This window comes from Bos mutus, chromosome 6 (assembly GCF_027580195.1).
Source record: "Bos mutus isolate GX-2022 chromosome 6, NWIPB_WYAK_1.1, whole genome shotgun sequence".
Taxonomy (NCBI): Eukaryota; Metazoa; Chordata; class Mammalia; order Artiodactyla; family Bovidae; genus Bos; species Bos mutus.
In genome coordinates, this window is record NC_091622.1 from 36,621,036 (window position 1) to 36,638,944 (window position 17,909).

A 17,909-nucleotide genomic window follows, 5' to 3' on the forward strand; every position below is an offset into this window, starting at 1 on the left:
AACATAACTGACTTTGATGGGGCTTCCCTGGTGGTCCAGTGGTTGGGACTTTGCCTTCTAATGCAGGGGATGTGGGTTTGATCTCTGGTCGGGGAGCTATGATCCCACCTGCCTTGCAGTCAAAAAACATAAAACGGAAGCAGTATCGTAACAAATTCAATAAAAGATGTAAAAAAAAAAAAAAAAGGTCTACAAAAAAAATCTTAAAAAAAAAAAAAACAAAACCTGCAGGCTTCCAATGCAAGGGTCATGGGTTCAATCCCTGGTTGGAGAACTAAGATCCCAAAGGCTGTGTGGTGCAGCCAAAAAATTTTTTTTAAAAATTCCATTTTGCAACTCTTTTATCCAAATGCTTCTAAGTGAAAGTCTCTCAGTCGTATCCGACTATTTGAGACCCCATGGACTGTACAGTCCAAGGAATTCTCCAGGTCAGAATACTGGAGTGGGTAGCCTTTCCCTTTTCCAGGGGATCTTCCCAACCCAGGAGTCAAACCCAGGTCTCCTGCATTACACGTGGATTCTTTACGAGTTGAGCCATAAGGGAAGCCCAAGAATACTGGAGAGGGTAGCCTGTCCCTTCGCCAGAGGATCTTCCTAACCCAGGAATTGAACCGGGGTCTCCTGCATTGCAGGCATATTCTTTATCAACTGAGCTATCAGGGAAGCCCAAATGCTTATAAGCCCTTTTTATTTTGCAATTTATAAAAAATATCACAGCGAGAATGACATAATGAACCCTCAAGTATCCCTCACCCAGCTTTAACAATTACCATCAACTCCACACCAACCTTGATTCTTCAAAATCCTCACCAACTCAATTTTTTTTGTTGTTTCTTTGTATTTTTTTTTTGGTTATGCCACAGGGTATGTGGGCTCTTAGTTCCCTGACTAGGGATGAAGCCCCTTTCATTGGAAGCACTGAGCCTTAACCACTGGACTGCCAAGGAAGTCCTCCTCAATTATTTTGAAACTAATTGCAGTGATCGTATCATCTCATCTTGTTAATATATCTCTCAGTTCTATGGTAAAAAGATTCAGTGTGGATCTTTTGCCTCACATTAACTCTGTCTCATCTGAAATGCATTAACCTCCTCAGGACTCCTTGATCATGACAAGGTGTGGTGGGGGGTCTGGAGTCTGCTGCTGCTGCTAAGTTGCTTCAATCGTGTCCAACTCTGTGCGACCCCATAGACAGCAGCCCATCAGGCTCCTCGGTCCCTGGGATTTTCCAGGCAAGAGTACTGGAGTGGGTTGCCCGTGCCTTCTCCGTCTGGAGTCTGAGCTGTGTTTAAATGAAGCATCAGCCCTTAGGAGCTATGAGACCTTACTTCAAACCATGAGCCTTCACTTCCTCATTTGGAAACGGGATAAGAGTACTTCTCCGTGGGGTTGCTCTGGGAATAAGAAATTTTATATGTGTACAGCATTTAGAGTGGTTGGAAGAGGCCCATTTATGGTTTCAGAAATAGGTTCAAATCTGGGAGACATCCTACTTCTGATGCTAAGTTGGTGTGAAGACTCAAATCCATGCAGACTTTGAAGTTACTGTGAATAGCCCGACTGAATTCTCATTGGATTCATGTCATAAAAGAATCCCGTTTTTTGTGCTTGGACACACGTGGATCTTGCGTAGAAAGATGAATACAATCCTTTCTAATAGTTATTTGAATTGCTTGGACACCTTCAGAAAGGGAAGTGACTTTTTATTATTGGTCCATTTTCTATAGAACAGTCAGTTGCTACTTTAAATGATACTGACTTTTGAGCCTCCAATTCTTAGGCAGCCTCCTCCTGAGGTGAAGACAGGAATGTGTCACAGATTACACGCATATTCCACAGACAACTCACACTCACATGCCCCAAACTGAGATTTCTGTCTTTTTTCCTTTATCTAGAAAACTGTTTTCCCTGTGGCTAAATAGGTGGGTTAATGGTACCAAGTCAGAAACACGGGTTTCATTTTAGAATAGGCCCTTTTCATAACCTTCACATGGGGCTGGACCACAATTCTGATGGGTTCTGCCTCTCTTTAATCTAGCTTTCTTCCATCCCAGCTCACAATCCTTGGCTGCAGCCTTTGTCACCTTTTCCTAACCTGTTCTCCATCTCACCCCATTCCCTACATCTTTGCTAGAATCATCTTCAGATTGGCATGTGACTGTATCAGTCCCCTGCTTGAAGCCCTCACTGTCTCTGTCTATAGGAAAAAGTATTAATACCAATGAGGTACCAGCCATCTTGGTCTTACTTCTGCTATTCTTCCCTTCCCAACTCCCCTCACTGAATTCTTCAAAATGTTACTCTAGTTTTACTTCTAACCTCCCCAGATAGAACTAACTGGTCCTCTCTTCTTTGGGTACCTGCCATATCTGGGACCTGGCACTGCAATTATTTACTTACACCTGTGGTCCCCCTACTATGAACTCCTTGGGAACTGGGACCTTATATTATTCATCTCTGTATCCCTAGTACCTACCACAGAGGAGATGCTCCATAAATGTTTGTTGACTGCACAAATTCTGTTACTAGCAGAGTCTTATCATACCTCACAGAGTAACAGCCCTCCCTCAAACAAAATCCCCTCACAATGAAAATACAAAGTCTCATTTGTTCACAATTATAGTGCAAATAAAAAGGGGAAAAGGAAGAAATTATGGAGTGAGGGTTGGATTAAAAATACCGGGAAAGTCATAATAGCCAAAAGGTAGAAACAACCCAAATGTTCATCAACTGACGAATGTTGCTGCTGCTGCCGCTAAGTCGCTTCAGTTGTGTCCGACTCTGTGCGACCCCATAGACGGCAGCCCACCAGGCTCCCCCGTCCCTGGGATTCTCCAGGCAAGACACTGGAGTGGGTTGCCATTTCCTTCTCCAATGCAGGAAAGTGAAAAGTGAAAGTGAAGTCGCTCAGTCGTGTCCAACTCTTAGTGACCCCATGGACTGCAGCCTACAGGACTGCAGGCTCCTCCGTCCATGGGATTTTCCAGGCAAGAGTACTGGAGTGGGGTGCTGTTGCCTTCTCCCAACTGATGAATGGATAAACAAAATGTGTTGTATACATACAAGAGGATACTATTCAGTCATCAAAACAAATGAAGTTCAGATACATGCTACAACATTGATAAATGTTAAAAAACATTATACTAAGCGAAATAAGCCAGATGTGAAAGGACAATAACTGTATGATTCCACTAATATGAGGTACCTAGAACAGGAAATTGGAGGAGGAAATGGCAACCCACTCCAGAATTCTTGCCTAGAGAATCCCAGGGACGGGGGAGCCTGGTGGGCTGCCGTCTATGGGGTCGCACAGAGTTGGACACGACTGAAGCGATTTAGCAGCAGCAGCAGCAGAACAGGAACATTCATCGAGACAGAGAGGCTGTAGGGCAGGGAAGAAAAGGGGAGCTGGGAGTTAGTATTTAATGGGCAGACTTGTTTGGGATGATGAAAAAGTTCTGGACATGGACAGTGATGACGTATGTCTGAAACAGTAAACAGAAAGTGACTTTAATAAATTGATACATCCATAAAACACATTCAACTTTGGAAATTCAGAAAATCTGATAACTCATATAGAGTCTCAAATTTTATCTCTGTGTTAAAAAGTGTTTGCTAAGAAAAAAGTAAACAAGATCATTGAGTTGGAGATGCTTTTAAGCTTGGAGCAGTCTTTCGATCTTTTAGCCTTCTTTTTTTGCCTCTGGTCCAGATCATCACCTCCCCTTCACTGGCTGCCCCCTACCTCGTCCTCCTGCCTCCCTATCTCCCTCTGTAAGCGCTCCTGCACAGCACGAGGCCTGACTCATATTCCCTTTCGGCGTGTTCTGCTCCTGCTCAAAAACTTTCAACTGCTTCTTAGTATTTAGAGGTAATTTCTTAATTCCTTGGTTAGACACAATGCTTTCCATAATCAGGCCTCAAACTTCTTCTTTGCCATCTTACTCCTGCTAAGAGAATAGATCTATTCAGTGTCCAAGGAGAAATGATCATTTGTTTTCCCACTCAGATTCGTGTCATTAAACAACATGCTGAAGCTAGAAGGGAACTTGAAGATTAGGTTCAACTCTTCCATTTTATAAATGACAAACAAAGGCTAGGAAGTCTGATGTGAGACCTCCAGGGAAGCGCCTGAAAAAGCCAAACTTAAGTTTGGCTCCTATCTTTAGAAATTCCAAGTCACTCTCTCTCTTCTGACCCTGCTGCCGCTGCTAAGTCGCTTCAGTCGTGTCCAACTCTGTGCGACCCCATAGACGGCAGCCCACCAGGCTCCCCCATCCCTGGGATTCTCCAGGCAAGAACACTGGAGTGGGTTGCCATTTCCTTCTCCACTTCTGACCCTGGGCACTACTTATATAATGCACTAAAGATTTCTGTCATTGTATCCCAAGACGGGGGTTCGATCACTGATAGCTCAGTGGTAAAGAATCTGCCTGCCAATGCAGGAGACTCAGGTGTGATCCCTGGGTTGGGAAGATCCCCTGGAGAAGGAAATGACAACCCACTCCAGTATTCTTGCCTGGGAAAATCCATGGACAGAGGAGCCTGGCAGGCTAGTCCATGGGATCACAAGAGTCAGACATGACTTAGCGACTAAACAACAATAACAATATCCTATGAGGGAAAAAAATATCACAATTTATTCATGGTTACTCATTTCACATTTCTGGGTTTCCGTCCATAGGTAAATGGTGATATATTATTTTAGTTCTTTTTTTTTTTGGTGGCAACTAGCACAGTCTATTTTCACAGTAGGCACTACTAATTATCTAACAAAGGTTATTTAATAAGTGACAAGGATATCAATTATATTTCTTCACAAAGTAATAAAATTTATTTCTAAAATTTTCTATAAAAAAAGATTCTCATGATTCTACTCTCCTAATTGATAAGATTAAGAGATCTTATCAACCATTGATAAAGTTGGACCAGAAGTTTTACTATTACTTTATTCACTGTAAATTTTCTGAAACTTTTCTTTAAAAGAAATAAACTTACATATGCATTCACATATTTCACGTAGTTATATTCCATTATTGAGCTTTTTCAGACAATATGAAATGTGTTATTAAATACTTAAGCTGAGTTAAAAGGATCATGACTTTACATTACTTATTAACTTATAAGAAACCCCTCATTTCAGTGAATATTTTAAAAACCACAATTAATACAAAGTAAAATAATATAAATTTTGTTTGAATACAATTTGGAACCTTAAAAAAGTATTAATGAGTTTTTTCACTAATCTTCTCACACAGGTGACTAAAAAGGATCTTTGGATCCCACCACGCCCTGAATCAAATAAACTAGCATAATCACTATGTAAGAGCACCAAAATGTACTTTTAGAATCCATGACTTAATCTCTACTTACGAAGCACTCACAACATGGCAGACCTGCTACATATTTTATGTCTCATCTCATTTAATTTTCCCATGTCAAGAGCTAAGTATTATGATTATGTCTTTTTTAAAACAAAATTAAAAAACTGGAGATCAGAGCGGTTAAGCAGTTTGCTAGAGGTCATTCAGTCAATGTGTGGTAGAACTGGGATTCAGGTACAAGCCTGACTTGGTATTAATCATGTTGCTATGAAAATACCTGGATAGTTTTTTGTGCAAGATTTTCAAAACTGACAGGAACGGAAGGGAAGGGAGAATTTCAAAAGACTGAGACTGGAAAAACTCTTAAAACTAGAGATTAAAATCATTCGGATCGTAAGAGCAAATGCAACTCTTTTCCAAGGATGCCTCTGACAAAACTTTGCAAAAACAGGATCCCATCTGCTCCTGGAAAATTTGTGTCCTCTTAAAAGGCACTGGCAAGTTTTGAAAATTCCTTTCCTGCCTTTTGGAGAGCTGGGTGCACCAAACTGACGTATTTCCACACAGCTGGTATCTGATGACTTCACTGTTTCATTGGAATGTCAAAGAACATTAATTTAGTTATTTAAAAACATACTTTCAAGTTTTTCAAACAATGTTAACATTTACTTTGCAACTGTTTAGGGGGAAAAAATGCCTAGAATTAGAAATGGCCAAATAACTGTTTTCCTAAGCATTGTATTCTATTCGTAGTGTTCTCAACAGCTCCCTCTCCCCTAAACAACCACAGATATCACCAAAACAACATCAGTGACTACCCAATGACACTCCTCCCACAACCGGGACACTGTTGCTTACCCTTTCCAGAACGGGATAAGGGGCAACAGGGCATCCAGGCCAGTGGAAGGCCATGGGTGCTAGCACAGAATTTTCGTTTTTATTTAGTGAAATTAGCAAATATGCAGTTGCAACCACCATTAGCTGTCTTAGAATATTTTTTCCCCCTACAAGATAAAAAATCTTCAGATGTACCCTCTTTACTCTAATACGACTTTCATTTATTTCCAAAGGCAAACATAAGATGACAGATCTTCTTTTAGAAGGAGGTATCCAATAAATGTGCACCAACAAGGGCGCCGTGGAATTCCGCGCTAGGTACCGGAAATAGAGCAGAATTAGCAGAGGTGGGGAAGACGCTTCCAAGGGAGGCGGGGACGCAAAGGGGATGCGAGCTGGAGCCCGGGAGAGCTGCCCTCAGCGGGAATGGCTCCGACAGCACCCGCAGTTCTGGTTTGTGCATCAGCTGCTGAGGGTCGCGCTCTTACCTCGCAGCCCGCGAACGAGTCTCTCGGCCCAGGCCACTCGGGGATGCTGCCCGTCCAGGGGGAGGTGGCGATGCAGCGGGTCCCCGCCGCCGGCGGGGCTGGGACTCGGCGGGCCCTGGTCCTCTCGCTGACGCCGCCTCCCGCTCGGATGGCCCGCACCGTGGTAGCCCCCCAGCCCCCGGCCCCGGGCGCCCGCGGAGCTCACGGCCGAGGAGGAGGCCGACCTCCTGCTGCCGGGGCGCCACTCTACGTCCATCTCCACCACCATTCCCCCTTCTTCTCCCTCGACCTCCTCTTCCTCCTCTTCCTCCTCGGCCTCGAAGCCCGGGTTGTCGCGGCTCCACGCCTGCCGCGAGCACGACGAGAGCGGAGGAGATGGGGAGGCCGAGGCTCCGGCCGGGGGATCCCGCGCGGCCGCCTGCCGGATGCGCTCCATCTCGATCTCCAGGCCCCTCTGCTCGCGGAGGCCGCCCGGGGCAGCGAGGCCGGCGCCGGCAATCGCGCCGCCCGCCATCAGCCGCCCGGGGCCCGGCGCTCGAGGGGCCGGCGAACGCCTTGCGTCCCCGGGCTGCTGCGGCTGCACGCGGCTCGAGTTCACCATCACGGTCACTGGTGCCCGGGGCGCCCTCGCCGCGCGCCGTCCTCGGCGCCGCCTGCCGCAGGAGCCATGTTCCTTTCTTCCTTGGGCCCGCCGCCTCCTGCTCCCCGCCCCCGACCTCCCCGCTGTCCCGCGTCCCTCTCCCGCCCCCTCGGCCCGCCTCCCGCTAGCCTCGCCTCGCCCAGCGGCCGCGGCGCGCTGCAGGGGGAGGCGCGAGGAAGCCGCCCCCGCAGGCGGCGCGCTCTGGGAGCGGCGTCCGGGCCGGAGTTCCAAGTGCAGCCAGAGCCCGGGCGCGGGCGCCCACATTCCATTCCGGTGGAAGGGCGCGGGCGGGGTGCGAGTCGCTGACCCGCCCCCTTGCCTGCCCGCAGGGAAAGGGTTTCAGGAGCTGTCACTGCCTGCGTGACTTGAGATAATGCTTGGGTCCCCGTTACCGGCCAGTCACTTCTACCTCGATTGACCAAAGTGCGGGGAGAGAGGTAAACCACTTTATGGGATAGTGAGAAAAAACGAGATCCAGCCTGAACTGATGTCTGCACCAGGGGCAAAATCTTTCCTTCATCTGAAAACTATCAATACTGACAAACTCCTAGCGCTGACTTCCTTGGCCTTTGGAGGGCGGCCCTCCTCGCCCCGATTATGCTGCTTTTTGGATGGTCTCTTTGGTTGGCTTCTCTCTCCACACTTTGTGGGGACCCCAAGGATATGGTCCTGGGGCTTCTGAATGGCTGGTGCTCCGCGTGAGGTCCGCAGATCCCTTCCCACCACCCCACCACCCGTGACTAGTGGAATCCTACACATCCAGCTCGACACTCTGCAGTTGTCTCAAACTTCATTCATCCCAAACGACATTTATTATTTATTATCTTTTCACCTCTTCTCTAAGCCTGCTTCACCTTCTGTATCCCCGGTTGAGATCTGAGGCATCCCTCAACTCCCCAAACTACACTTCATGTTATCCTCATCTACCTACTCTTGTCCTACACTTCATTTTCCCCAAACTGTCTTACTTCTGCCCCACAAATATCTCTCGGATAGGACCTCTGATACTCATTCCTACTGTCAATGATTTTTGTCCAGGGCCCTTAGAGCTTGTTTTAGTCTTCATTGGAACAATGGATCTGCCAACTCCACCTTCCTTCTCCACTTCCTGATATCCACTGTTTCCAAATTATGTTCTGGAACCAAACCTATTCCTGTCACATTGATGCTTAGACCTCTATGGAGGCTTCTGACAGCTTAAAGGATAGCATTTAATTTCTGTAGTTTGACTTAGTAAATTTTCACAATCTGCTCCTATATTTTTTGCTAGGGTTGTCATAACAAAGTACCACAGACTGGGTGTCTCAAACAGCATTTATTTTCTCACAGTTCTAGAGGCTGGAAGTCTCAGATCAGGGTGTTGACAAGGTTGGTTTCTTCTGAGGCCTCTCTCCTTGGCTTGTAGGTGGCTATCTTCTCCCTGCGTCTTCACATGCCCTTACCTCTGTGTGCATCTGTGTCCTAATTTCCTCTTCTTACCTGGACTGCAAGGAGATCCAACCAGTCCATTCTGAAGGAGATCAGCCCTGGGATTTCTTTGGAGGGAATGATGCTGAAGCTGAAACTCCAGTACTTTGGCCACCTCATGCGAAGAGCTGACTCATTGGAAAAGACTCTGATGCTGGGAGGGATTGGGGGCAGGAGGAGAAGAGGATGACAGAGGATGAGATGGTTGGATGACATCACTGACTTGATGGACATGAGTCTGAGTGAACTCCGGGAGTTGATGATGGACAGGGAGGCCTGGCATGCTGCGATTCATGGGGTCGCAAAAAGTCGGATAGACTGAGCAACTGAACTGAACTGAACTGATGAGGACACCAGTCAAATTCCTGGATGAGGGCCCATTCTAATGCTCTCATTTTTTACTTAATTACCTTTCAAAAAGACCCAATTTCCAATACAGTCACATTCTGAGGTGCTCTGGTAGGGGAGGGGAGGGTGTTTGACTTCAACATAGGAATTTCTGAGGGGGACACAATTCAGCCCGTTAAAGCTCCCAGTCTACTCGTCTAGCATGGTTTCCCACCCCATACAGCCACCTATGCAGCACATTTTGCTGGTTCCCTGTGCCCTCATCAAATGCTACTTGTATTTAGGTAATCACAGCCATTTCATCATCTATTCCTGCAGTTTATCTGCAGGTATCTATATCCTTCACTTAACTATGATGTTCTCAAGGGTAGGGCTGGTGGATGTGAATCACTGGCCTGGCTCATGCCACCCATCAATTCCTTTAGAAAACATTTCTTGCTGAATTAGGAGCTAGCATGTAGAGCAGAGTATAACACAGCCCCTGCCCTCAAGAAAAGTGTGTTAGTCACTTAATTATGTCTGATTCTTTGTGACCCCCATGGACTGTAGCCCACCAGGATCCTCTGTCCATGGAATTATTCAGGCAAGAATACTGGAGTGGGTAGCCATTACCTTTTCCAGGGGATCTTTCCTGACCTAGGCATTGAACCCAGGTCTCCTGCATTGCAGGCAGATTCTTTACCATCTGAGCTACATCAAGAGAGGATAGATAAATAAACCAGAAATAATTGTCTTGGGTAAGGGTTGTGATGCCTGTCATCTGAGGAGCTTCTAAAGATGTCAGTGCCCCCAGCGGAGCATTATCAGGTCAAGTAGTCAAAGAAATCCCAACAGACATCTCGCCAGAGGAGAGCCAGGCCTGAAAAAAGAGGGCAGAATCTCAACCAAAGGGTTCTACTGTAGAATAGGTCTTGTTGTTGAACTGCTAAATCATGTCCAAATAGGTCTAGTATAGTATTTTTTAAAATATGATTATTAACATTGGTGTGATGCTTTGTTAAAAATACAGATTCTACGTCCCCACTGTAACCTTATTGATTCAGAAGCTCCAGAATTTCAGGCCTAAAATTCTGTATCTTCTTGAAGAATTCTGTAGCACCCTACATTTGAGAAGTCCCAATATGTTCCAAATGGATAGGGTTTCATGAAACATTTCCCTGGTATTTCTAGTGGTTTGTTATCACCAGTGGTACCATCATCTGCAATCCAGGTCTAGAAGAAACATCAGTGGTCCTTAAGTCTGACTAATTCTTTGTGCCTACAGTGTGCTAATTATGAACCCTGCTTCAGTTCCTGCTCTGCTGCATCCTAGCTGTGACCTTGGGCATGTGGCTTAACCTTATTGTGTCTGTGAATATGGAAATAATAATAGTATTCACCTCATAGGGTTGTTGCGAAGATTAGGTGAATTTATACATGTAAGGGCATGTGGAACACCGCCTGGCACAGGGTAAATGCTCAAGCGTAAGCATTATGCACTCTTATAGCTTGTTCATGATAAATGTTTTCATCTGTGATAATTGCATGTTGGGAAATCTTTGTCCTAACCAGTCAGTGAACTTCTTGACGATGGCCACTCCATGACCAGGACAGAGGGTTCCATAACAAATACTAAGTGAGCATCTGATAGGTGCCAGGCACAACACCAGGAGAGAGTCAAGCGATGACACCAGTGAAAAGTCCCACCCTTACAGAGCTTGTATTCCCTGCAGATTGGTTGGAGGAATGAATGAATCTAGTCAAATACAATCATTTTAGCCACATAGCTAGACTGCTGACTCCCTAATTCCTCATGTAGATCTCTTTTTAAATTTTGCAGAACACCATTTCTCCTCTGGGCTCCAAGGGCCCTTGGAATAGCTTATGCCCACATGAAGCTATCATATTCCCAGCTCAAAATGCTGGTTTCAGTTTTGTGATATTTGACCCCCAAGGATATTTTGGTTTTCCAGAATTCAAGGTTTAGAAGACAGTAAGTTTCTGCCTATTCATTTTTTGTTTGCTCTTCCTATTAATATTTTCAGCTAGCAGGCCTAGAGTCCAGAGACATAAGGAGGAGAATATTTGTGGGTTCAAATTCTGTGCGTTAACTATACATAGTAAATAACATTATTATTTTCGTTAGAATATACAAAACAAAATACCATCTGGGCAGATCCTTCACGGAGCTATAATCTCATTGGAGAGATACACACACTGAGTCTAAATAACAATAGACAAGAGGATATAATTTAGTATCAGGTCAGTAGTGAAGATTTTCAACATGGGAGAAATGAGAGGAGAAACACTCAGGCTGGCGTGGGAGGGGCAGGTAGGCAAGCTGAATCACGGGAAGCCTTAGACGCATGATAAGGAGTACAGACTTTATTCTGTAATTAATAATAATAACATACACCCCCTTTTACAGTGTCAGTTATTTAAAACATAATCTGAAATATTCTAAGATGATATCCCCGTCCTCTAAAGAATGCAGATTGATTGAAAATGTGTCCACACATACGTAATTCAAACTTAGGTGTGTGTTTACTTGAAATTTGAAACACAAATCATTGAAAAAAATGTGATTATTTAAAATGTACAGCAATATTTGTGTAGTGTAACTTGGATAGTATTTGATCCATAGCATCTTTAAATCTTACATTCCAGGAATTTCAGTACTAATTTCTATCTTAGTCTTTATAAACCTTTCCCCAGCTGTCAAATACATTTCCTGCTCAAATATTTATTTATTCTTTCCGGCTTACCAGTATTTTCTTTCTGCTTTTACCTTGCCATGTTTTGCCCCTTCAGAGCTCCCTAGCTTTTGCTCAAGCAGGCCTTGAGGTTGTAAATTTCTTTTCTCACAGAATTTCTTCCTTTAGTACCCATTGTAAAACTCTGTTTTTCTAAGAAGTTATCCCTTATTAAATTAAATGAGATGCACAACTCATATTTTTCTTCTTCTGGTTGCTACGTTCTATTGCCATATTACAAATTTCAGGCATCTATAGGACCTAAAACGCTGTGTGGAATAGATAATGTAGCCTGAATGCAACTTGGTTTTATTTCATCTGTGTGGTTGATTCTTCTGGGGACACACTTATAAAACCTCACCTATTAGTGTTAGTGCCACCGAGGACACTCAGAAGCCATCTGAAAGGCAACTTTCAAAATAGTCCAGCTTAATTAATACTTAGTATTCTCCACACCTCTGACTTCAGAACTATTAGAATTGCTTGTTTGTTTCCTGTTTTGTTTTAATTTTCCAGTGTGAACCAATGAAACAGACCCAAGCCAAAGTACGGTTGGTCCCACAGATTCCACCTTCAGAAGGAAATCCAAAAGGAGTCTCTGGCATGTGTGGGGTTGCTTAGCAACTCACCCAAACAAACATATTTCCCTCTCAATTTTTTTCTTCAGTCCTTATTTATTCAAGAACATTTTAAAATAAGTTTTTATCACTTGACATCTGAAATCATTAGGAGAAAATTTGGTGTTTGGGGCTTTATAAGAACTGCCAAGCATACTAAAATGTTTGCTTTATTTAATTTCTCACTTTACTGCTCTGTTAACGCAAGGCTTGGATTTGTGGTACTCTTCTTCATGTCTGTAGTTTGGTTTGGATGTGTCCCTGCCTCTGGGGGGGGTTACCATGGCACCACTGTTGGTTGGCACTGTGATTTTGATGATCTAATCTCTCCCTGTTTCTGACTTTGAATAATGAGATTAAATATCAACCTTACAGATTACTGCAGAGTTTTTGTTGAAGACGTAATGAGGGAATGTTAATAAATGCATCAAACACAGATTAGTCATCAGGCTCCATGTGGAATTCTGGGGAGGCAAAGATAAGGTATGATTCCTGCCTTCAAGGGGATCAAGTCTTCTCAGTCAAGGATGCCACTTATACCTGACAATAATATAATATTGTAAACCAATAATACCTCAATAAAAAGACAAAACAAACATTTAAAATTTTTTTATTTTATTTTTAATTGGAGGATAATTACAAAATTGTAATGGTTTCTGCCATACATCATCATGAATCAGCCATAGGCATACGTAAGTCCCCTCCCTCTTGAACCTCCCTCCCACCTCCCTCCCCTAAAAACAAACATCTTTACATCACTCCCAAGCCCTCTTCTAACCTGGTAAAGACTTAAGAATCTAGTCAGGCATCATCTCCTTTTGGAAACTTCTTTAGCCACAATCTTGGCCTTGCTGTTTGAATTTACTTGTGTCTCTATCTTGCAAACCTTTATTACAACATTTACCACCTTATATTCAAACTATCTGTTAACACAGTAGTTTTTCCAATTAGGAATGTAATCCCTGGGGAGCAGAGACCCTGGCTCATTTGTAGTTTAGCAGTCTAGCAGCCAGTTCCCTTTCTTATTATAGCAGTAATCAGATTTTCCTGGGGAGGCACCCTCTCTCCCATTCTGAGTCCATGAGCTCCTCAGATGTGGCTGACACCATCACTAAGCTCCTAAGTGGTGGATGTGGGTCTCAGGCTTGGCCAACCAGAGTATATCGTCCGCTTGACACCTGTGAATGATATTTAAGAACAGGCATGGGAGATGGTTCTGTCCAATGGAAATCAGGACATCATAATTTTTTTTCGAGCTCTTGGAAAAGAAAAGCTTTTCTTCCCACTAGATTTGGAGTTGTAAGGATGTAAGTCTAGACAAGTTGGCAGCCAAAATGTTTATGCCAGGGGAAAAACAGAAGCCAACAATATATATACATAAAAATATATAATGTAAAGACTGGAAGATTACAAAAATTGAACTGGTGATAATGTTTGGGTAGCCATGCTATTCAAGAACTTTGTAAAATACATTTTTATAATTTACTATATTTCAGTTTTGTCAGATGCATATATATATATATATATATGTCTTTATCCACAGTCAAAAGAATTTTCAATAATATAGGATCAATAATAGAGCTCTTTGGAATATCATGTGAAGCTTTTCTCTTTACCATTTTAAACTTCTTCACTATTACAATTTGGGTGTAGTTGTTCAAAAATTTTGAATATAGCTCTGTTTTCACTAGTTCGGTTTCCAAAAGGATGTCAGATTTTTTTCCAGAGCCTTTCGATGCCAACACGGATGATGTTTACAGCTTTCCCAGATTTATCAGACTTGCCAGAATATATGCTTTATATCCATCTAGTATAATTTTATATGTCATTAGAGTGCAAAAGAAATTGTCCTTGCCTACAACACTTGTAATTAGCTTGCAAGGACAAGCTATACACAGGTAAAGCAATTATTCAATGAGTGCTATGTAAAAGGCTTTTGCTGTTGTTGTTGATGTTTTTATTCTGGTTGCTATTTAAGGGTCTGGAGTCTAGCTCCTAGGGATTCTGATTGATTGTGTGTTGGGTGGGTCCTAGGAGGTGGAGAATTACCAGGTTCTCATGACATCTTTTGAGCCCGTGAAAGCCTCACTGAAATTAGATCTATTCCTGGGCTTTAATAACCAGTACTTTCTTTTTTGATTATTTTTTGGTTAGAGTTTCTGTCCCTTGCACTTGAAATGGTTCTAGTTAATAGATTTGAATAGAAGTAGATCATACAGACTGGTAAGGGTTGTGGTAATGATATGGGTAAGATGCTATATGAACAATTGATAGTCTGAGCTAAATCGGTAAGTAGGGCATACAGGATGGCTAGTAGGCTAGGCCACTCTGCAAGGGTTAAGAGGTTAGAGATTTGAAAGGATGCTGAACCCTACTTTTCTTTTTTAATATCTTTGAAATCTTTGCTGTAATTTCCAAAGGGCCTTTTAAAAATATCTTTAATTCTTATAGTATTTTTAGTAGCATCACTTCATAATTTTGTTAGAGTCCAATTTATAACTTTTTTCTGTGGATTGTGAAACTTTGATATTATATTTTAAAAATCTTTGCTTCACTTAAGGCCATGAACATTTTCTCCTATATTTCTTCTAGAAGTTTTATAATTTCACGGTTTACATTTTGGCATATGATCCATTTTGAGGTAATTTTTGTATATGATGTGAGGTATGGAGGGTGGGTTTGTTTCTGTTTTTTGCATATGGATATGCAATTGTTCCAGCACTGTTAGCAAAAAGACTATCCTTTCTCTATTAAATCACCTTTGCACCATTACTGAAAATGGGCTACATATGCATGAGTTTATTTCTAGGTGATCTGTCCTGTTCCTTTGACTCAGGTGTTTAACCTTTACTAATTCCCTCCTGGTTTGGTTATGATAGCTACCCTCACGTTCTCCTTCACTGGCTATATAAGATCTTTTGAAGTTGTAAATTTTAATATTTTAATTTTACTGAATGACACTCTCAGGCCCTACGTTGGTCTAATCCATAAAGGGCTGCTGCTCATCAGTTTATCTCAGAGCATTAGTGATCTATGTTGGGTTTCTGTCTAAATGATATTTTGAAATTATTTACAAACTCTTAATGTCAATCACCTTTTTTTTTAATGAAGCAAGCAACTATTTTTTAATTCATCAATCTTTCAGTAATCTTTGACTCTTTTTCTGAAAGATAAGTGTATTAACAAATGTATACTCTCACAAACACTTTTTAAAATGGATAGTAACTTTTATGTAGCCAGTCTATATACTTTCACTTTTTCCTTAAATAATAAATATAATATCTATTTTTTATATTTAGATATGCTCAGTACTCATTGCCAGTACTTTAAAAATATGAGTTGCCCCCTTTTGGGTTACTTCTCTTGATTTAGTCCTTTAGGGATAGATTTTTTTATTAAGTAGTTTCTTTTCTTTCTTTCTTTTTGTTTTTAAAAGAAGGGCTCATTAATGCTTCTTTGTTCCCAGAATCTGTACAAAATTGAGACTGCTTTTCTGTTGCCATAAACATAAAACAAATGGGCTGGGCACAGTATTTTTGGCTCAATCTTTTTTTTTTTTTTCTCTTGTTTTCAGGATTCTGGAAACATTCTTCCACCTTCCTCTGTCATTAAATGTTGCTATGGAGAAGTAGGAGGTCCGATTAAACCCACATTTTTCTCTCAACTCAACTTTCATATGAGTTGATTTTTCTGTCCAGAAGTTACCTGCTTAGTGAGTTTTTAAAATAATTCTGCTCCAAGAATATATATATGGGTTGATCATTCTGCATAATTGTTTTTCTGGAAAATACTGTACAATTTAATCAGTAAATCAAGATTTTCATGTATTTTAGAAAGGCTTTCTACTTTTATACTTTTGAAATATTCTGTTTCATTTGTTTTGTTCCATTAATCCAGGAATACCAATTATGCATATGTTGAAGCTATTATTTAATTTACGTATTATCCTCTTTCCAATGGTTTCTCCTTTTGTCATTTTCTGGTTTTGTTTTCAATAGGATTTTTACATATCCTGTCCCTCATTTTACTCCACCTTTCATATTTTTGTAGTTTTAAATGTTACTTAGCTATTCATTTTAAATCTTTAAGTCTCTTCATGAATTATGCCAACTCACTTTTCATTTCTGCCTGGCCATATATTTTATTTGATCTTTTTCATTCCTTTTTTATTTTTTAAGTTAATATTATTTTTAAAGGATTTATGTTCCTGGACCTTCTGGAGCAACAGAAGCATATTTACCCACTTCCCTTAAATAAATAAATAACCAATTAAAACTTATGAAAAATGGTTTCAAACGCTGGACAATAGATGGTGATGAATAGTAATCCTTGAAAGAAGAAAACCAAACAACATGATTTCCTACGGTTTCCCCAGTAATTCTCTAAGCATGATTCCAGGCTACAGTACAGTCTTCCTTTGTTGAAAAGGCAGAGTAAGTTGAGAATTTGGGGAAGCCAAGGTTTATGGAAGTCACAGCGTACCAGAGAGGAGAGAGCTGCACAAAGAGCTCCAGAGATGTCCAAGGTGTTTCCTTTGAAGTCTTCAAAGCATTTGAAAAATCTGCCTAGGCAAAGGAAGAATTACCAGGACTTCCCTGGTGGTCCAGTGGTCAAGACTCCATGCTTTCAATGCAGGGGATGCAGGTTTGATCCCTGGTCAGGGAACTAACATCCCACATGCCACGTGGCCAAAAACATAAATTAAAAAATGAATAAACATTTGGGGCTTCCCTTGTAGCTCAGTTGGTAGAGAATCTGCCTATGATGCAGGAAACTGGGTTCAATTCCTGGGTTGGGAAGACCCCCTGGAAAAGGACATGGCAACCCGCTCCAATATTCTTGCCTGGAGAATCCCATGGAGTGTAGCCTGCCAGGCTCCTCTATCCATAGGGTCGCAAGAGTTGGACGTGACTTAGCGACTAAACTACCAGCAGGTAGAAAAATTCTCAGTGCTTTCATGGAATGGGGAATTTTTTAAATTCTTCAAACGTCCAGAGTAGAGAAACTTTGTAATACATGGGTACTGAGTAGAAACCTCAGAAGGGTCGTGCCTCGGTAATGGGGCTGGGCTCATCGTCGTTCAGTCGCTCAGTCCTGTCCGACTCTTTGCGGCCCCATGGACTGCAGCATGCCAGTCTTTCCTGTCTTTTACCATCTCCCAGAACCTGCCCAAACTCATTAACCTACAAACTCATTAGCCTAGAACATCTAGTCAAAATAGTCTGTTGAGTATGTCATGTTTTCTAAGTGAATCTAAGTGATACATTAAAATTTTTTTTACTACTGTTTTGTTCTTTCCCTGTATTGAACAACTTTGTATTTTTTAAGTCAGTGTAGTTTCACACAAAGTTGAGAAGAAAATACAGAGTTCCCATCTAACCCTTGCCTTCACATTTGCCTAGCTTTCCCAATTATAAACATACTGATCAGAATGATGCATGAATTTCAATTAATGA

The 17,909-nt window shown here is 42.1% G+C and overlaps 1 protein-coding gene across 1 annotated transcript in view; it reads right to left on the minus strand.

Moving 5' to 3' along the window:
• PKD2 (polycystin 2, transient receptor potential cation channel) overlaps positions 1-7,366 on the minus strand; it is a 58,789-nt gene extending 51,423 nt beyond the window's left edge. Inside the window, exon 1 of the mRNA XM_005897800.3 lies at positions 6,650-7,366. Within this exon, the coding sequence (XP_005897862.2) occupies positions 6,650-7,250 (601 nt within the window). The 5' untranslated portion in view covers positions 7,251-7,366. The remainder of the gene's footprint in view (positions 1-6,649) is intronic.
• Between the last annotated feature and the right edge of the window lie 10,543 nt (positions 7,367-17,909).